Source organism: Nicotiana tomentosiformis, chromosome 5 (assembly GCF_000390325.3).
Source record: "Nicotiana tomentosiformis chromosome 5, ASM39032v3, whole genome shotgun sequence".
Lineage (NCBI taxonomy): Eukaryota > Viridiplantae > Streptophyta > Magnoliopsida > Solanales > Solanaceae > Nicotiana > Nicotiana tomentosiformis.
Genome location: NC_090816.1, coordinates 118279308 through 118301579, shown reverse-complemented (window position 1 = coordinate 118301579; position 22272 = coordinate 118279308). Strand labels below are relative to the sequence as shown.

The window sequence follows — 22272 nt, the reverse complement described above, 5'->3', positions numbered from 1 at the left end:
AAAAATTGTCCTAAACTTTATATTTTATAAGAAAGCCCACTTTCTGTTGTTATGACCCAACTAATTCATATATACCTACTTTTCTCTCATTAAACTCACGCGGCTTTGGCCTTCTCTATAAACAGAAGAAAACTTTCGCCAAAGTTGTTGTGCCAATCTGTGGCAATCCACTGCAAAGATAAAATTTTGAAGGTAATTTGCTAAAAACTGCTAATATTTGTATAAATTTTCTTCATATTTGTTTTGCTTGTTTTGTATGAAATTTCTTTAGAGTTGTTTGGTATTTTTGATAGTTTTTAAAATTTATGGGTATAAGTCACATTTTATATTTTTTTAAAACTAAAGAGAAATATATTTTGAAAATTTTTATCTTTAGACCAAATTTGATCAAAATCAGATTTTTTAAAATAAATTTGGGAATGTCAAAAACTAGCTAAAAAAGGAGTCTTATTTTGAAATTAGGAGCATTCTAGAATGTTCCAACTCCTAACGAATCAAGACCGTTCAATTCCCTAGCTCCAATAAAACCACGGATCCCACACACGAAGCTACTCCTCTTTCTCTTTTCTCGATTCCCCGACTCACCTGATAGTCAAGACGCCCCCTCCTTCCTCTTCTCGCCGCTACTTTCCATTGGTACGTACTCATCGATCGATGATTGTAACATTAATTGTTTAATCGATTTTACAGTTTGATTTTATTTCGTAATTTGTAGTGAACTTTGATGTTAATTTTGTAGATCTATTCGTGTTTTTGGTGTTTAGATCGAATTTTGACTTAGTAAAAGCGATCGAAGAAGAAGATGTTTGGAAGGACACCGAAGAAGAGCGATAACACAAAGTATTATGAGATCTTAGGAGTTCCGAAGAGTGCTTCTCAGGATGATCTCAAAAAGGCTTATCGTAAAGCCGCCATCAAAAACCATCCCGACAAGGGAGGCGATCCTGAAAAGGTAATTTTACTGCTTTTTTCCAGGGCTTGTGTTTATAGATTACCTATTTCAGCAATTGCTTCTACCTCTGTGTACAGATTGGTCTGTGAATTGATTTAGATCTGTAATCTGTTAATTTTTATTCTTTGTATTGTTTATGCTTTAGTTGAAGTCGAGCAACTTGATAATGTTTAGTGGTTGTTTAATTATACCCTCAGATTTAGCTGAACTAATAGAGGTATTGCCCTTAATATAATATCTTTTTTAGGTTTAATAGTTTGTGATTAATTGCTGCACCCAAGGGTGTGACTTAGTGGTCAATGAAGTGGGTTGAAAACTATGAGGTCGAAATATGAATCTGTCGAAGCCTCAGTGGGGACAAATTTACAGGTACCTGTGCTGGTGGGAGGTAGCAGGTACCTCGTGAAATTAGTCTAGGTTGGCTCAAGCTGGCCCGTAATCACAATTATTAAAAAAATAGGTTGTGATTAATTGGGCTGCATGCCTTCTAAATTAGCCACAATGTGTACGTTGTTGTTACATTGTGAACTGCAATTACTGTTATGTTTTGGTTATGTTCTGTATGTAGCTGAGAGATATCTCGATGAATCAGTTTTGTTCTTTGGTTCTTTTAGCTTAAGGAGCTTGCCCGAGCTTATTAGGTTCTTATTGACGGTTGATGAATTATTTGGGTTTTTTGGTTCTTTCAGTTTAAAGAGCTTGCCCAAGCTTATGAGGTTTTAAGTGACCCGGAGAAGCGTGATATATATGATCAGTATGGTGAGGACGCTCTCAAGGAAGGAATGGGTGGTGGAGGTGGTGGACACGACCCATTTGACATATTCCAATCCTTCTTCGGCGGAAGCCCCTTTGGAGGTATGTTTGCTGCACATGCTTGAAGTTGAATTTGCTTTCTTTGTTTTCACGTTTGTGAAATTACTTTATCTACAATTTTTCTGATGTCCAGGTGGTGGAAGCAGCAGAGGTAGAAGACAAAGAAAAGGAGAGGATGTTGTCCACCCTCTCAAGGTTTCTTTGGAGGATGTTTACAATGGAACATCAAAGAAGCTTTCACTATCTCGCAATGTATTGTGCGCAAAGTGCAAGGGGTGAGTATATAGCTTGATTAGTTATGTTTCAACTTCATTTTTCATTTGTTATGGAGTCACTGTAGTGTGTGCCAGGGGCGAGTATTTTTCACTATGCCACAATATCTTGCATTCACGATTGTGTTATACTGTCATTTCCAGTAAAGGGTCTAAGTCAGGTGCTTCAATGAAGTGTTCTGGCTGTCAAGGGTCTGGGATGAAAGTTTCTATTAGACAGCTTGGTCCATCCATGATCCAGCAGATGCAGCACCCTTGCAATGAGTGTAAGGGTACTGGTGAGACAATTAATGACAAAGATAGGTGCCCACAGTGTAAGGGAGAGAAGGTTGTGCAGGAGAAGAAGGTGTTGGAAGTTCACGTGGAGAAGGGTATGCAGAATGGGCAGAAGATAACATTCCCAGGCGAGGCAGATGAAGCGGTAAGATATTTAGTCACATTTTTGAAATAATTTGTTTATAATAACTGAATCTTGACATGAGTTCATTGATTTGTGCTTTTGCAGCCGGAAACTATTACTGGAGACATAGTTTTTATCTTGCAACAGAAGGAACATCCTAAGTTCAAGCGAAAGGGAGATGATCTTTTTGTTGAGCACACATTGACCTTGACCGAGGCCCTATGTGGTTTCCAGTTCATCTTGACTCACCTAGACAACAGACAGCTGCTGATCAAGTCCCAACCTGGCGAAGTTGTCAAGCCTGGTAGGCCCAATAACCCCTAATGACCGTTAAAGATTATTTTTAATGCACTTGGAGTCTCCCATAATAGGCTGCTTCATCAGTTAATTCCCCTGGCCAGTGCCAATCTTTTAGCATTGCCCTCAAATATTTGCCATTTATGAGTCAAAATGGCAAATATAGGAACCTTTTCTTCCCAGGTTCTTATGCAACTATTTAGATTCATGTAGTCATGTGGTATTTAAGCCTCTCTCTCTCTCTCTCTCTCTCTCTCTCTCTCTCTCTCTCTCGCTCGCTCGCTCTCTGCACGTGCGCATGTGTGTTTTTTCTATGTTCTGTCTGTCTCCTGCCCTTGGTTAAATTTGGTTGTGGTTCACTTTTTGGTTTCTGATGGATAGGCTGTAGTTCTGAAAATATCTCGTGGATACTGACCACAATTTCTATTGGCTGTGCAGATCAGTTTAAGGCTATCAACGATGAAGGAATGCCAATGTACCAAAGGCCTTTTATGAGAGGGAAATTGTACATTCATTTCACTGTTGATTTCCCTGAGTCATTAACCCCAGAGCAGTGCAAGAACCTTGAAGCGGTGCTGCCGCCAAAACCCAAAATGGAAGTGTCTGAAATGGAATTGGATGAATGTGAGGAGACCACTTTGCATGATGTGAACATTGAGGAGGAGATGCGAAGGAAGCAGCAAGCAGCCCAAGAGGCTTACGACGACGATGATGATATGCCTGGTGGTGCACAGAGAGTCCAATGTGCACAGCAGTAATTGGGTATGCTTCAAGAAATTAACAGGGCCTACTCTCCCCTGGTAAAAACCATGACATTGTCAGGAATGTTGCTATCTGTGGTAGGAGGTAGATTACTAGTAAAGGAGTTGGGAATCTTTATTATGCAAACTAACACTATAAGCAGAATTTTACTGCTTGACAATTGCAAGTGTGCTTACATGTTATTCGCAATTTGTTAGTTATTTTATTCAATCGAACACCTGGCATCTTACTTCTATCCTTTTTAATTTCAAGTCCGAATGTGAAAACGAACGTGAACCTGCCTGAGGAAACTTGTGAAAGTCATTTACATGTATTTTCTCACTAATGAATTGGCATGCCTGCTCGTTATACTAGAACAGAGATGGATGGTGGACGATAGTTGGATCTTGATGACATTGACACCAGATCACTAGTTCTCTGGTTCAAAGTTATAACACGGAGGACTGGCTTTTTGAGTTACAAAAGAACGATGTGCTCCAGAGCAGTATAGCACAGAATGAGCAAATAATAAACATACGTTACTGGTAAGAGTAAAACCATAAAAAGTTAGCCTAAACGGGGAAGGGATCCCATCATTGTGGTAACACTTGAGCAATCGATAGTAAAAGTTTTTAATCCTATAGATATGTATATATATATATATATATATATATATATATTTTTTTTTTACTATAATGAGATTTAAATGTCCTTAAAGCTATTTGCAGACAATTATAAAGTCCAAAAAGTACTTATAATAAGCTGACAGCTTATAAGCTTACCATTTAGATAGATGAACTTAAGAGTTAAGCCCAACCTATTGAAACAGGACGACTAGTTCTTAGCCTTTCTGCTAAATAAATCTCCGATGACGGACTTGAGAAAGAGTCGATCAAATACTCCTGGAGGATTAATAGTCTTAGCAATTTACAATCTGTACTAAACTATGAAAGGAACGAAAACCTGCCATTCATACAAAAAATAAAAAGAACATTTATTTTTTGTGTTCTTGATCTGATCAAAAAACATTTTGTCACACAAGTAATTATGATACTTGAAGCTTACGTTGTTTACTTTGATCTGGTAAAACAACAAGTTGGAAAGTAAGATTTGTTGTTTTGACCAGTGGATACAACTACAAGAAAACCCTATATAAAGAAAAAAGTTATTGTTTAGAGTTAGTTTTGAGATTCACAAACCACTATCATCCATGGCTATTAAACCGTTGTTTATGTTAATTGCAAGAATCCTCACATTTGTTTTCCTACTCATATCACTCATCGTCCTCGCCACAACGGATGATTTTAATCAAATTTCTACTTATCGGTAAGTTTGGTTAACTTATGTCCTTTATCTACGTGCACACAATCAGAGGTCACAACCGTCAAAATAGAACGATCCAAATTTTTCTTGGACCGCGTGCATAGCGAAAACATAAAACATCACGCTGTCTTTTTCTTTTATTTATTTATTTATATGTACACAAAACTTCATCGAAAGAAGCATAATTCTCGTTGATTTTTTTGGTGGTTGTAAATTAAATTTGCAGTTACACGTTCTCTGCAATTGTTATTGGATTAGTGTACACATTCCTACAAACTGCCTTGACAATATTTCATATGATCTCTGGCCAAAACATTTGTGGAGATGTCTTGACTCACTTTGAATTTTATGGTGATAAGGTACGTCTATATACTTTTTAGAAACTCGAATATATGAACAATATTGAATTTAATAAGATGAAATCAAATTTTTTGTATCTTCATAAAACTTTACAATACCGCGGCAACATTATTTGAGTGGGTACCAAATTTGATATCTTAATGACTTGTATATTATATGATTAATGGTGAATGAAAATATTAAGAATTTTTAAAAAAATTAGTTTGAGAGTAAATGCGCATCAAAGTATATAGGATTTGATATGAAGAGGTAAAAAATTCTTCAAACTGTCAGTACACAGAACATAAACTTTTACGGATAATATCGGGGTCGGCTTTTATTTTGTAATTTTGTTTTGGGGGCAGGTTTCTTCCCACATATTAGCCACTGGAGCAACAACAGGTTATGGAATTACCTCTGGAGTAGCTGCCAGTCTTCTTCTGATAGCATTCTTCTTCTCTGCAATTTCCTCTGTTTTTTCTTCTTTTAATCTCCATAATAAGAGTTGAATTCCCATATATTGTTATATGTAGTAGTGTAGTCTGTAGCCCAAGTATTTTGTGTTTCGGACAATCTTAGCTAGCGTTTGTCCATAGATTCCCAAATTTGTTTTGAAAAATCTGATTTGGGTGAAGTTTGGTTTGAAGATGAGGTGTATTTGACCATCAGTTTTCAAAACATCTTTTACTTTTTTTTTGAAAAAAAATATGAAACATGTCTTATACCCACAAGTTCTAAAAATTATCACAAATACCCAACATTACCTTCATTAATAACATTCATTATATTATCGCAAACTATAGTCCTGAACATAAATAAATTTGGTACAAAATTATTATTTTTATAATGAACTACATAATACACTATCAGATGACCGAAAAGACGAAGCAACATTGTTACAAAATAATAAATTGTGAGCTCTTTTATAAAATACAAAAGTTTAGAGCAACTTTTATAAAATGTAATAGTAATATTTTGGGTCAAAACTAGCTCTTGACCTCGTTTTGGGATTTGGGTTTTGGGTTTTGGGAATTTTCCAAAATATGGATAAAATTTATGAACAAACATGTATTTGCCAAAAAAATTCAAATATATTTTGGCAAAATCTATAGCCAAACGGGTCCTTAGTATACTTTATTTGTTTCTACTAGTGATTTATAGTTTAGCGAGTGACCATTTTTTGAATACTGTAATCATCTCATCTAAAAAACTAAGCGGGGGCGGATGCACATTAATCGGATTGGACTCACTCAGATTTTTTGAACATTTTTGAAATACTTTAGTTTAAAATTAGATTCTGCGAGGATTGAGCTCTATGATAAATAAATAAACAAATATAACATGTAATGATTTTAGTATAACTAAAAAAACGAATTTAGATCTATAATTTTGAAAAGAAATTTCTCTTCTTTTGTTATAATGTACAACTTCTGAATACCGGATTTGCTGGTGGTACTCTTTTCAACTTTTTAGCTTTTATGTCGTTTTAGTGATTTGTTTTTTAAATGATGACACCGTTCGTTAAAAATTCTGCGTACCCCCTGTTAATCTAAGAAAATATTATTTTATAATATTAATTATATTTTCAATATGTCACATTACGTGTGAACTTGATTATTTGATAAGACTTGAACTCTCACATTAATAGCCTATTTGACCGTGTTTTTTTTAGTCAAATGCATTTTTGTTTTTCCAAAGTTAAGTGTTTCACCAAATTTTTAGAAGGAAACACGTGTTCTGAGAAGAAGTAGAAATATTTTTTTAGGAGCAGAATAAAATAGCTTTTAACTAAAAGTACTTTTAAGAAAAATACACTTACAAATTTGGTCAAACACTAATTATTGTTCAATAGTATTTTATAAATCGATTAGCCAAACACAAGTTGTTTCATCCCTAAAGTGTTTTTCATCACACTTTTGAATACTTTTTAGAATAAACTAATTTTAGAAGCACGACCAAATATGCTATAAATTAAAAAGTAAATTTTCTTGACGTGAATGGGCTTTGCTATCTCTCACCAACAGAAAGTAATAATACAATGGATGTGACTGCTCTTTCCTTAACCACAAGTCTCGAGTTCGAGTCCTGGTATGAAAAAACTGTTGGTAGGGAGCGTTTCTCTCGGAATGGGCCCTACGCGATGCGAACCCGGATATAGTCGGTTTCAGTGCAAGTACCGGACACCGGTTAGGAAACAAAAAAAAAGTAATAATATATAAGTCCGAAATATTTATAAATCAACTAGTAGTAACAGATATGACCAAAAACTTTATTCTATTTAAAACGATGACGTTCGTGACACCAAATGTTGACATAAAGTCAACGATTTGCAATTTGATTTCTAGCTTTATCATTATCTGTTTCATCTGCAATTATATATTTATTAATCAAGTTAGTCGTACCCTTTCTTAAACGAATAAACGACGAGAAAATTATGTTAAATGCATTATTATTGGACCATAAACGTTACTGTTCCATGGGAATTTTAAATAGAATATCATAAATTTCTAGCCAAATGGATTTATAACAAGGACCAATTATCTGTATTTGAAAAAGGAATATATTGGAAATGAGCATGTCTACGATCTCAATTTTGGCACGAATAAACTTATGTAATCTTATCACAACTGTATTATAGATTCTTATAAGAGATTATGACAAATAATTCAACCTACACAGAGCACATAAGCTGAGTCATTAAGCTTAAATAATATATACCTAACACAAGATAACTTTTGATTAAGACCCAATATATATATATATATAAACTCAATTATTATCATATATTAACTTAAGAATTACAAATACTCGATAAATTTAAAATCTTAGATCTGACTCTAACCTAACATAATTCTCCCTCTCCAACTCCAATTTCCCGCACGAGTTTTTCTTCCACCAGTCAGTTAATTTCAAACATAAACAAAAAAGATCTTTTCCTTTTTACGGACACTAAATGAGTCAACGTCCTAAAATGATAGATCGTAGAGTAGCATTTGTTTCAAAAACAAGTGAAAAAGTTTTTCTCTAAATATTTTTTAATGGCGAAAAAAAATAAAATTTGATTTTTTTCAACCCAATGTTATTAGAGAATTTTTTTTAGTTTATGCAATAACCGAAAACGTTAAAAAAATTTACTCCAGAAAAATCTTTCAACCTTTCACCACTTCAAACAAATAAAGAAAAAGATTTTAAAAAAAATTCTTTCCTTTTAAGTTTTTTCTTGTTTTTATTTTCACTTGGTATTCATTATTTTTTTTGAACATGTCTTATTCGGATTTTGGATCGGAAAATTTCACTTGCTTTCTTTCAAAGATTATTTCATTTCACGCTTAAACCCTAGATCTTTAATTAAAAATTAAAAATGAAGGAATACTCAATTTGCTTGTTCTTTCGTGACATCAAAAGCTATTTCTTTATAGTTACATATATAAATTTAATTTCCACATTAAAACCCATCTTCCCTTTTCTCTTTCTCTCAAACTCATTTTCCCTACCCTCCATTGTTCAAAACCCCCGTCTTTTCTCCACGATTTCTTTTAGAAAAAAAAGAAATACTACATACTTTTCTTGACGCCCAAATACCATCTTCATTTCCATATATGGAAGGTGGTGAACTGAGTGAAGGCACTCCAGAAGAATTAGGTGAAAACAGATTAAATTACTCTAGCTATGGCTTTATATTTTCTGTTGGAATTCTTATAATCCTCATAGTCATTACCTATGCTTCTTATTTGTACATTCGAATGCGATCTCGCAACAATTCTGCCACAATAACAACAACAACAATAACGACAGTTGAAAATGAAATGATTTTTATTCAACAAGGTCTCGATGAAAATACTATACGGACCTATCCAAAGTTATTATATGCACAAGTTAAGGCTCACAAAGTAGGGGACACTGCATCTTCTTCTGGCTGTTCTATTTGTTTGGCTGATTATAAAGATAAAGATATGCTTAGGCTATTGCCTAATTGTGGCCATCTTTTTCATCTCATTTGTATTGACCCTTGGCTTAGGCTTCATCCCACTTGTCCTATTTGTAGAAATTCTCCACTTCCTTCTCCTTTGGTTGAGGTAGTTCCTCTTTGATTGGTTATATGCAACGCGCAATGAATACTGCATACCAAATAGTTATACAAAAAAAGAAAGTGGTTCCCTTCCAACAAGGAAAATTGAGTCCATTAATTACTCCTCATCAACAAATTCAAGAAGGTAGATGGTTTCTTTTCCTTTTCAGTTCTTTTTACTTTTATTTTTATTGTGTTTTTGAATCCACCTTCCACCAATACAATTATTGGGATAACTCTGTGTACATCAAAACTTAAACAGATGAAAAGAAGTCAAAACTTAAACTGATTGAAAAGAAGTCACATAGTTTTTTTTTTCCTCTGGTGTAATTTTTCTTTTTGATTCTGTCATGTTTTCCTTGTCCGGTAAATACTGCAAAGTACTATACACTTTAGGTTACTCCAAACGTATAAATTAATATAGTAAGTCCTACAAAAAGGAACTTGCACAAAATTATGGGGGAAGTACACAAATAGCCATTTTTTGGGCTGCTATTTAGGGATTAGTCAGTACTTATATTGTCCTGAAATTTAAACTAAAAATCTTAACTTCAGGTTTTTGTATCCTGAAAAATTAAACTAGAAAATTAAAATTCAAAACACACTAACTAATTTCTAAATAACAACCCTTTAGAATGGCTACTTGATGTCATTTCGCCCAAAATTCTAATCTTACATTGATCTTCAGATTGTTTTCTCTGGTCCACAAGTATAGTATTTATTTCAAGCAGAGTTTTTTTCCCCTTGTTCTACATACACTGAAAATAGCCACACAATGACACAATGATGTGCATTGATTGCCATAGGCCAAAGAAAATAAACAGGCAAAGTTGTAATCGAAGAATTAATAAAGAATAAGGCAAATCGATCGTGCATATAGTCAATTGCATAGATGGCTTTGAGCTGACAAATAAATAAAAAAACAAGTGGTTAATAACTTCACACTGTACGAGTTCCAAGGCATGTAGTGGAGGGCATATTAGAGATCTGGAGATGCAAAGAAATAATTGTTCTGACAATTTTTTAGATTTTAAATTGTGACATGTAAATGATCATAATCTATACATAAAAATCAAAATTAATTAAAAATTATGATCTTTTATTCGAACCATCGTGTAAAAGTTTTTGATAATATTGCTACATATACATTTGTGTGTATTGACTTGAAGATAAAGAAATTGATTGTTCGTCTTCTTTTAGCATAGTTAGGAAGGTTCTAACTGGAAACAGTAATTTCTAGATCATTAAGTTTCGAACTCAGTTATACAACAATATTCAGATTGTTACATTTTAGCAAGTAGAATATCTCCTTGGAGAGGCGCGGTTGGGGATATTGACATAATGATTATTAACAAAATTTTAATTTTTGAGAAGAGAGAGTTGCTCAGGTGATAAATATTGTTCGTTCTAGTAAGATTCGGGGTTCGAGAGAGCAAAATGAAAACTCCTCAGGAGGGATAAAAAAAAGAAAGAAAGGAATACTGGGCACAACAAATGAAGCAATTAGTTGATGAAAAACTACAGATGAAGTTAAGGATAAAGAAGAATCCAAAGAAAGAAGAAAAGCTGTATAATAACAAGAAATTACCAGGGATTAGGTGATTTAGTCAATCAAGCAAAATTTATTTAAATCTTCATGTATAGATATTCCAGTTGCTATATGGTACGTGCGCATCTAATCATTATCGGATAATAATTTTTAAATTTGCGTAGAAACATAAAATTAATAGATAGCCAGTTAGACTACCACTTGGTTGGTGTCAGGGCAGCTGCAATTTAATTTACAGGTGGATTCTTAAATGGTTTCGTTCTAATTACTAGAGTTGGTAAACCCTATATTATTTGGATTATTTCCTACTCACGTCATCTGAAAAGATATTCGTATAATATTTGGTTGAAGTTAATATATATATATATATATATATATATATATATATATATATATATATATAGTTTAAATTGAAAAAAGAGAAAATTGATCATTTCAAAAGTTGCAATAGTAAATCACAACATGAGCTATGATCACGACATCTACAACAACGCCTTCACTTCCAAATAATTTAAGTTGGAGTCGGCTTACGATTGGAGCATCTAAACTTTCAAATATCCTATCAATCCCATCCATAATATGCGATAATTCGGCAGATTTTTTTCTATAATCAGACATGCTCACACAACTCATAATATATCATAATACAATACAGTACACCTAAGAAACCAATCATCATACTATAGTTTAGGGGTACATAGGTCGGGTTAGTTCGGATTTTTCAATTATCACATCAAATCAATGGTGTCGGGTTTTTAAATTTATAAATCAAACCAAACCAACAAAGTCGGGTTTTTCAATCTCGTTTTTTCTCAGGTTTTTCGGATTTTTTTCCGGTAAAGTCTTCATAGCATAAAATATATAACTTGTACTCCAAATATTTCTTAAGTCCTAGTAAAATACAATTATATAATGTATTTTCCAAGAAACTAACACAATAATATGAGATAAGTCATAGCATTATACTAAAATATTCAATAACAAAGATAAAATAATAAAATTATATAAAATAAATATTGCTAATTAATAAGCGATAATGAAAATTAACATAATCTAAAAATACTATATAGGTCATGCTAAAATAAGTATAGCTAATAAGTACTAATATTAATTACATAACTAAGCACTAAAGAAAAAGATAAACTAAATTATGCATTTTCATTATAAACCAATATAAAACTAAAATGATTATCCAACACTATCGTCATTCCTAGTATTGAATTGAATTTCTTTTGTTAGCATTAGTATTAATTTGAACTTTGTTTGAGTTACTACATTTATGGGATTTAAAATTTATTTACCATTCAAGAATGTTAAGTCTAAACTTGAAATAATACATTAAAAGATAAAACTGTGAAAAAGTTTTAAAAATATTTATAAATTACATTACAATATATATTTGCATGTATAAATATTTTTAAAACTTATATAAATGTACTATCGGGTTGGTTTGTTTTCGGTTTGACTTTTTTTAGTTAAAACCAAACCAAACCAATTATGGTCGGGTTTTATTTTCCAATACCAAACCAGACCACATCGAGTTTTTTTTCCAATTTAACTCAGATTATCGGTTTGATACGATTTATCGGTTTTCCTTGTACACCCCTACTATAGTTGCATTTAGATTGAGACATGACTATAAATCAATGACTATGTAGTGATGAAGAAGAAAGTGCCACTATATACTTAACTTGATGTCTTAAAATCAAAGTAAAAACACTAAGATAACACCAAATTCAAACCATCCAAAGATATAACTCCATTGTAGGTTACAAGATCAATCTTAACAGCAAATAAAGCTAATGAGAGAGAGACCAGGAAAACAATATTTGGTTCTAGTGAAAGAGGTGAATTCAGGATTTAAATTTTATGGGTTCGAAATTTTAGAATAGGAATCTCAAGGGGTTAATTTCACTGAAGATTATCCAACTTATCATTTATTTCACAAAAGTCATTTATCTATTTTTCGTCACTTAAAAGTCATTCAACTTTACGTTTGTAACTTAAAAGTCATTCTAATTCAAAACCTATAAAATATCCAATAAAAAATATGACATGGCATTACATTTAATTAAAAAAATCTAAAAATAATGCCACATAAGCTTAAATAGATCATATCTAAGCTAGACCCATTTCTTCCTCAGCCCGATTTCTGTCGGTTTTTTTGAATATTAGTTTTAACTTATTTTATATGAAAAACCGACCGATTTCAATCGGTTTCTTAAAAAATAAATTTTGCAGGCTTCTAAAATAGTTTCCCGCATTTTCGCCAAAAAAAAAAAACCGACCGAAATCTGTCGGTTTCGTAAAAAAAATTAAAAATTAAAATATTTTGGAAAACCGACCGACCTCAATCTCACATAACATATAAATGTACCACTTATAGACAAGAACAACAAGCTAATAAGAACTTATTTTCACAAAAATACGGGAAATTATTTTAGAATCCCGCGAAATTTACTTTTTAAGAAACCGACCGAAATCGGTCGTTTTTTCTTATAAAGTAAATTAAAACTAATATTCAAAAAATCGACCGAAATCGAGCTGAGGAAGAAATGGGTCTAACTTAGATATGGTCTATTTAAGCTTAGGTGGCATTATTGTTAGATTTTTTTAATTAAATGTAATGCCATGTCATATTTTTTATTGGATATTTTATAGGTTTTGAACTAGAATGATTTTTAAGTTACAAATGTAAAATTGAGTGATTTTTAAGTGATGAAAAATAGATAAGTGACTTTTGTGAAATAAATGATAAGTTTGATGACCATATGTGGAATTAACCCGAATCTCAAGTACTAACAATTAGGTTTGGAATTTGATATATTTATTCATATTTTATGGATTTCTTAACATATACATAGATCTAACTTTAATTAGCTACTGAGTTTGCTGAATCCATACATTACACTCTATATCGGTCCCTGCCAACAAAAGGTGGCAGGCTAACTCGGGGGAGGCGAAGGCGAATTAGGCGATGGTGCGGAGTTGGATGAGTAGTTTTGAAGGACAGTGACACCCAATTTCTGGCCTAAAGCACAGTAGTTTAAGATGCTACACATATAGTAAAAAACCCCTGGCTCCATCAAAGTAATGTTGGCTGGACCATCTGTGTAAACCTTGTAAGGGTGATTAGCAGTGCAAAGTCCGTATTCTCTTCTTGATACTTGCATCACATTGTAAAGTTCTGGATCAAAGTCAAAATCTGCATGCCCCAAATAATAGAAACATAAGATAAACAAATTCAGTACTACTCCATATTTAACAACAGCGAACAACAAAAAATCTAGTATAATCCCACAAGTGGGATCTGGGAAGGATAGTGTATACGCAGACCTTACCCCTACCTTGTGAAGGTAGAGATGTTGTTCTCGATAGTTACTCGGCTCAAGAAAAAATAAAAAAGGAAACAGCAAACAACAAGTAGTGACAATAGCAAGACAAGATGATAAGGAAAACGAAGCGGAAAAAATAACGGATAGCTAGTAGTAAGGATCTAAGTATAAGAAAATATGAGAATAATTCTAATACTACAAATCCAGTAATATTCGTCTATGAATTAATTATATCTTCACAAAATAAAAAAAGCATTCTGTAAACTAAGAGTTAAAAAATTGAGGATTACACAGAGTATCTCCAGGGAAGAAAACTTGGGAAGAAGACCAGTTGGTGTAGAAGTTATTCATAGGAGGGATAGTCCAAATAGAGTCCCCTACTAAATATTGCATAGCGTATGATTGATGCAATAATAGTGCAAATGTTATCAAATAATGGTAATTTCGCATTTCCATTGATATTTTTCTTGGGGAAAAAGAGAAGAAAGATGAGAAGATGATGGTAAATATTGATGATGTAGCGGTTGCGAGGTTATGTAGTGGGGATTAAGAAAATGAGAAGTTTGAGTGAACGTAACTGTTTGTGCTACACTTGAAAAGTCAATACATAGTCCCAAAATACATAAACATACATCTTAAAGAAGTCCCTTCAATTTGAATGTATTAAAAATAGAGAAAAAAGCCGAATATAAAAAGGCAGACATAAGCTTATTTCCTGAATTTTTATCCAAACAAACAACTAAGTAGACGTTTGGACATAAAAATTATAATTTAAAAAATAATAGCATTTGGAGTTAAGTTAAAAATTAATATTTGGTCATGCATTTCACTTGAAAAATTATTGCAGTTTTGTGAATACGGAAAAAGAGTTTGATTTTTGAAAAACTCATTTTCGAATTTTTTTCAAAAACTTATAAAATTTCACGGACAAACATATTTTTGATAAAAAAAATTCTGAAAAAAAAATCTATGGACAAATGGTCCTAAGTAGAATAGAAAGCTAACTTGTAACATGAGTTTAATGTTGGCAAAGAGTAAAGCAATTTAAAAATAAAAGATGAGGGTCATGTAGTGGAGGAGATAAGAATTACATCTAGGGAATTCAAAAAATACTCTTGTGTGTATAGGACATTCAATAATTTATATATATAGACAAATAAAAGAATTGCCACCTACGTATATAATATAATATTATGACGAAGAGAATTTAGTTGAATTCCTTTGGTAAACACGGTTGTGTCACTGACCAATGCATTCATTTTGGAACCAATTACGTTTTCATTTCTAAAGACAATGAATTAAGATGTTAAAAGTCCTTCCTAAAAGGTTTATTTGCATTTATGCTTTTATGAGTAATTTATAAATTCAAAAGTTGGTAGCTTCCATTTTTGACAGATTGATAGCTTCATATCTCTTTTCTGTTTTATATTGTAATAGCGAACGAAAAATGATGGTCACTCCCTATCAGGGGTCATTACTTTAATAAAAGAGGCTAAAATTAAAAGGCAGCAAAGTCCCCTCAAGTAGTATTATGACCGTTATCACAGCCTCCAACAAAGTCAAATGATCTTGCCATATACTTGCCAGCTAGGGAAGTCACTCCAAGTTTCCAATTTTTATTTTTTTTTTTCTTCTCAAAAATATTTTTTTTTTCTTAACTTGAGATGTTTAGCCAAGCTTTTTTGGGAGAAAAAAGTATTTTTGGGAAGAAGTTGAAGTAATTTCTGAGAAGTAGAAAAAAATAGTTTCTTCCCAAAAGTAGAAACACAAGCAGTTTTGACTTATCTTCTTACCAAAAATACCCTTAACAAAATATAGTATATACCAAAATAACTGTTAAACCTAATACTTAGGATATTAATGTATAAATATTTCTTATTATTTTTAGGATAACTTTCTAATATATAGTGACTTAATTTAGGGGTGGATGCTTTTATATTTGTTGAATGAATTTTAATATATTTAACTTATATTAAAAGAATTAAGTACTTTTAAATTTTATTTTCATATTTTACTTAAATAAAATGAAGAAATTTAATTATTGCCTCTAATAACAAATTTTTAAGATTATTTATTTACTTATAATATTAACTATTAAGTAAATCTATTCATGTCCTTATTCGTAATTTGATACTTAAAAGTACTTTCTGAAAAGCTTGGCCAAACACAAATTATTGCTCAAAAGTGCTTTTCAGAGTGATTAACCAAACACAAAATGCTTCTCTCCAAATGTACTTTTTTCAAAAGCACTTATCAAAATAAACTGATTTCTCCAGCTTGGCCAAACAAGCTATAATTTAGATTTACGTCACGACGTCCATATAAGGAAAACCGTTTTTTCCGGAATTGTCCATCACATCCCTCATCGATAGAGAAGACATAATGGCGGATCTGTATGCAGGGGCGGCTCAATGATATTTGTGGCCTAAAGCCAAACTTCAATAAGGGCCCCTAAGATTTTTGTTATAGAAGAAAACTCATAATTTTATTTGAATTTATTTTTCTAGCTTTTTGAAATGCGAAGTTATTAATAATTTGTTTATAATCGGTTTCTTCTAATAATTATTTTCAATTGATAAAGAATATGTTTACTAATCAATATCAATAGATCTCTCAACTTTGTATCTATACTAGTCCATTGACTAGGATCATATATGTTCCTAGGAGTATAATTATCCAACTTATTTAGAACTTCTTGTTTTTCTTGAGGATATATGTTAGGTTTCTCATCAGCTTCTCCTCCTTCCTCTTCTTCTTGAATTTTATTATTATCTATCTCAATTATATTAGCGATTTGTTCATCTATCATAAAATCTTTCACATTTTTTGATTTAAAATTTTTACTATTCGCTACAAATTTATCAAGTGCTCCTTTTGGGATTGTATTAGAGTTTCAATCCTTTTCCTTTTTTGACGTTTTGAACGTCGAGATTCATATTTTCTAGTTGACATATTAAAACTCTAATAAATAACTAAAAAGACAATATATACTTACAAAGAAAATATATCCAAAAAATTAAAAAGTAGATGTAAATAATAAAATATAGAACAATCATAAGCTTTTGCTACTTCAAAATTCTTGATGTAACGCCAAAATACTTGAGAACAAATAAAACATATGGTACTTGTGTTCTGCTATTTTATTTTGTGATAGTGACTCAATGAGATTGGAATGTAGAGAAGGCCAAAGGGACAATAGAAGAGTAAAATTTACTCCATCTGTTTCGATTTAGATGACACACTTTTCTTATTAGTCCGTTCCAAAAAGAATGGCACGTTTCTATAATTGGAAATAATTCAACTTTAAATTCTTCATTTTACCCATTATACCCTTAATGAGAAGCTTTTATAACCACACAAATGTCATGGCCCCACAAAACTTTTACCTCTTAAACTTTTAAAATCACAAGTTTCAAAAATCCTTTTTTTTGGTCTTAAACTCCGTACCGAGTCAAACTACCTCATCTAAATTGAAACAGAGGGACTTTTGCAGAGAAAGATAAAAAGAGATAAAAAGAATGTAGGCCCATTTATAATAATGATGGTACATAAATGGTAAAAATTGCATGGGGCGCCCTATTTGGTCGCATCTTTTTAACTTATACCCGTTTTATTTTTCCGTTTGCATCCATACCCATTTATTTTTGTTAAAAGCGTTTTAAAAAGATGATTTTGCCCTTTTATTATAAAAGACTATTGATAAACTGCAGGACAAAAATTTAAGCATGTTTAGGCTGAAGTTTTAGCAAATAAATTAAAAAAATTCAGCTTGTTTAGCCTGAAGTTTCGGATAAAACTCAGGACAAAATTGTAGACTGCGTTACAAAACTTCAGCATGTTTTGGTATGAAATTTTAGCAAATGAACTAAATAGCTTAAGCATGCATTAACAAAAACTCTTTAGAAAATTACATACTGCAAGACAAAAACTTAAGCATGTTTAGTCTGAAGTTTTAGCAAATGAACTGAATAATTTCAGCATGTTTTGTCTTAAATTTAGCAAATGAACTAAATAACTTCAGCATGTTTTGTCTGAAGTTTTAGCAAATGAACTAAATAACTTTAGCATGCATTAGCAAAAACTCATTAGAAAATTACATACTACAAGTAAAAAACTTAAGCATGTTTAGTCTAAAGTTTTAGCAAATGAACTAAAAAATGTAAGCATATTTAGTGTAAAGTTTTAGCAAATGAGCTAAATAACTTAAGCATGTTTAGTCTGAAGTTTTAGCAAATGAACTAAATAACTTAAGCATGTTTAGTTTGAAGTTTTTGTAAACGAACTAAATAACTTCAACATGTTTAGACTGAAGTTTCAGATAAAATTCATGACAAAACTATAGACTGTAGGATAAATAACTTCAGCATGCATTAGCATGAAGTTTTAGTTTCAATGTGAAACAACTTCATGCTATATTAGCATGAAGTTTTAGCTTCAACATGAAACAACTTCATGCTTCAATTGTTCTCCAGCGGCCCCCTTTCCTTGAAACTTTAATTTTTTTTCCTTTTCAAATACTTAATATTGTTAAAAAAAAAAAAAATAGACAAATACATTAACTGTTAGAAAATTTTTGGGCCCCTACAAATAAGGGACCCTAAGCAACGGCTTTACTTGCTTGGCCATTAGGCCGGCCCTGTCTGTATGGAGACTTCTGGGTGCTTAAGCACTCATTGCTTTTGACTAGATTTAGTAGATTTACATAGGTAATTAACAAAATAATTTAGATTAATATTGAGTGAGCACCCACAATTAAAATTATTCCCTCTTCTTTTAAAAAATTTATCCACTCATGACTTTTAAATCTTGGATTCACCATTGAGAAGATACTATTGTTAATATGGGAAGACGTAATTCTATTTGTTTCCTACCTAATTAAATACTTCGAAATAGCCTATTCTTTACATACTTACACCAATTTATAAGTGTTGTCTTCACTAATTGAGGCGAGTAAGTTTAAATTTTCGTTTTTCTTTCTTGATAACGAATTCTTATTACTTGTATGAACGTTGAACCTTTTTATTCTAGTATACAAATTGTCCCTTTTAAATTGCTTACGAATAATATGAGATGTCACTGTTTAACAGAGTATAAAGTAAGTGAATAAAGACAGAGCACAACACAAAATAACACATGTAATATAGTGGACATTATTTAGCATAGGACTAGGTGTCAAGGGTGCATAATTTGCTACCGTGCACCCTAAATCAGGATAATAATTCCTCCCCTCAATTAATTTTCAAATTTAAAAAGTACCACTCAACAGTTTCTAGCCGTTAAGACCAAAGCATCATCTTTCTCCTATCCCTCTCACTCCCCCCCTGGGGCTATCAGCAAGACAAGATTTTCACTTACCAAAATCAAGATTTTTGCTTCCCAATTTCACTCATTCTTATCCCCAAAATCTTTCTCCAAAGCCCATTTTCAGATTTCAAGAAATGAGGGCTATGAAGGGAAAGCTACTCAAGAAATTGAAGACAATAAAAACAATTGGGTATTTGAAGCCAGAAAGAATCCTCCATTCAAATGCATCAGATGGGTATATTCAGTACACTTCACCACCTCATTCAAATTCTCAATCCCACTTTCACTCTCCACTAACCCCAATTCAGGTCAATGAAAATCCCAAAAAGAATATTCAAAACAATGTACATGAACAAGACCCTGAGATTATTGATGTTTGTGAGCTAATGAAAGATCTTGATGATCAAGAAATGGAGCTCGACGACGAAATGGACGATAAAGAGAACATTAGACCTGATTTAAAGGTGAAAAAGTCTGAACCTTTGAAAGAAAATGTGGAGAATTTCAGCTCATTGAAGTCAAAGGTTGAGACTTTTGATGAGAAAGTTGCTCCTTTTTCAGAACTTGATGTGTTGAATTTTAGGCGGCCGGATTTGGATTCAGGTACTCTTTTTGATCCCAAACTTCTAGCTGCATTTGAGGAAGCAGTAATGGTAGTAAAAGCTCAAGAAGCAGAAAGAAAAGCCAAGAATGAGGAAAAGATTTTCAAACCTTTAGAAGAAAAAGAATTAGAAGAAGACGAAGAAGAAAATGAACCGCCTTTAAAAACACGAAAAATTGAGGAAATTATAGACCCCTTATTGGAATTTGAAGAGAAATGTCCCCCTGGAGGATGTGATTCAGTAATTCTTTACACAACAGGCCTTAGAGGGATACGAAAAACGTTTGAGGAATGTCATAGTATTCGATTTTTGTTAGAGAATTTTCGTGTTATATTTTTCGAGAGAGATATTTCTATGCATTCGGAGTTTAAGGAAGAATTATGGAGAATTTTGGATGGGAAAGTTGTGCCGCCGAGGCTGTTTATTAAGGGAAGATATATTGGTGGAGCTGAAGAAGTATTGACATTACATGAACAAGGGAAGTTTAGGCCATTACTTGAAGGAATTCCAATTGATCAATTTCAATGTCCATGTGAAGGTTGTGTTGGAATGAGGTTTATTGTGTGTTTTAAGTGTAATGGGAGTCAGAAAATTGTGGTTGAAGATGGGGTTGAGGCAATGAAATGCCCTGAATGTAATGAGAATGGATTGATTGTGTGCCCTTATTGTTGTTGAATAGTAATTCAATTGATTGTTTGTTCCTTTTTGTATTCCTCATATTTTGAGGGTGTAACATTCTTTTGTCTTTGTGTTTTGAGTTGAAATGTTATTTTCCATTACATATTTTGGTAGAAAGATTACTACCATCTCCAAGTGGGAAAAATAATATTTGGTTTCTTGCCTTGTGTGTTCTCTTTCTGAGATTTTTGGGGCATGTTTGGTGTTTGGAATGAAAAATGAAGCCTATTCGTTAATTGTGTAAAAAAAGAGACTATGTCTGATAGGAGTATTACTGGTAATTGCTAAGGTGCTTTATGAAGTATGCTCATTTCCAGCTCTGTTTCCAACCTTTCATTTCGTATATTATTTTCGATACCTCTTGTTTAATCTTGATATAAGTACAAACCTTCTCCCATTGATAGTTGGACTATTCAATGAGGTTCTTGTAGTTTTCATAATCGAAAGAATATTTTTCTCACGATTGGGTTGATGTTAGATTGTGGCAACAATTCTCAATATTTGAGATGTGGAAACTAAGTTTGTGGCCATCTTGTTTGGGGGAACCGAAATATTTTGCCTAAACAGATCAGTAAAAGGGAAGTGAAATTGGCCAGTAGATACCTTTAGAGTTTAGAATCAAGTAGGGGTTGCCCTTTAGAAATAAAAATTGCAAAAAAGTCACACTTAAAATTCAAAGCTATGGCATAAAGAAGTATTTGAGTCATTTATGCCACTATACTAAAAGCTTTTCTTATGTCCAGATGATTAAAAAATGTAGAAAGACAATTTATTTAGACATAGGTAAAGACAAATATCTATCTGTGCTTGTTTGTTTTTTATTGGCACAGTTAGAGAAGGACCACGTGTTTAACTTTATATATACATAGCACAAGAAAGAGAAAGACTGAACGTTAATGACGTTCCATGATTCTTGTTTTTGCATCGAACCTAGCTTTTCTATCTCTTGTTTTATCTTTCAAACATACCTTTTACAACAAAAGTTTGAATATTCTAGTAAAAATAAAAGAAAAAGGAACTCATTTCGTGATTAATGTTATAACAAAATACACTGAATGTGTGATCTTTAATCACGCCTTTGGTTGTTTTTTTTTCAAATTATACTGAAGGTGCAATCTTAAGTAGTGCTTTCAATATATCAAAAAGTTGCATTTTGCTGTTTCGAGCTTGAACTTTCTCCTGTTTCGTTTTTATTTTATTTGGTCTTTGCTTTATTTATTATTTTTCTTGCTCTTTTTTTGTTTGGACACGCTCTCTTCTTATTCTCAATTTTGTTTCAATAGCCTGGTGCCAACAATAACAAACAAAAAAATTTAAACCCAAAAAAAAAAGAAGGGAAAAGATCTAAAGGTGCCCATGCCGTATTCAATTTGTCTTATAAATATCTTTCGTTAATTTATTGGCTCATAAAATTTCTCATTGTTATTTTTTGTCCTAATTTTACCCCTAACTCTAACGGCCTTCTATATTGGTTTGAGGAGGCTTTTAGTTTAAAATAAAGGTACAAATTTATAACAATAACAACCTAGTGAAATCTCACAAGTGGGGTCTGGGAGGGTAGGATATATGCAGCCTTACCCCTACTCTGGGAGGGCAGA

At 32.3% G+C, this 22272-nt stretch overlaps 3 protein-coding genes across 4 annotated transcripts; all 3 read left to right on the top strand.

Moving 5' to 3' along the window:
• Window positions 1-466: 466 nt before the first annotated feature.
• Window positions 467-3711, top strand: LOC104096272 (dnaJ protein homolog). Of its 2 annotated transcripts, none has more exons than XM_009602625.4 (7): window positions 467-636; window positions 765-952; window positions 1642-1807; window positions 1899-2040; window positions 2182-2458; window positions 2543-2741; window positions 3173-3711. In XM_009602625.4, exons 2-7 carry the CDS (start codon window positions 803-805, stop codon window positions 3490-3492), a joined length of 1254 nt encoding a protein of 417 aa, XP_009600920.1. In that variant the 5' UTR covers window positions 467-636; window positions 765-802; the 3' UTR covers window positions 3493-3711. The 2 variants fall into 2 exon arrangements, with proteins under 2 accessions (XP_009600920.1, XP_009600921.1); XM_009602626.4 differs by having other exon boundaries at window positions 501-636; window positions 740-952.
• Window positions 3712-4650: 939 nt separating this feature from the next.
• Window positions 4651-5783, top strand: LOC104096273 (CASP-like protein 4D1). Its single transcript, XM_009602628.4, has 3 exons — window positions 4651-4801; window positions 5025-5157; window positions 5503-5783. The coding sequence occupies exons 1-3, from the start codon at window positions 4686-4688 to the stop codon at window positions 5644-5646; spliced, it is 393 nt and encodes a 130-aa protein (XP_009600923.1). The 5' UTR covers window positions 4651-4685; the 3' UTR covers window positions 5647-5783.
• Window positions 5784-19254: 13471 nt separating this feature from the next.
• Window positions 19255-20934, top strand: LOC104090444 (uncharacterized protein At3g28850-like). The gene has a single exon (XM_009595542.4). It carries the CDS (start codon window positions 19529-19531, stop codon window positions 20669-20671), a length of 1143 nt encoding a protein of 380 aa, XP_009593837.1. The 5' UTR covers window positions 19255-19528; the 3' UTR covers window positions 20672-20934.
• The last annotated feature ends 1338 nt before the right edge of the window (window positions 20935-22272 follow it).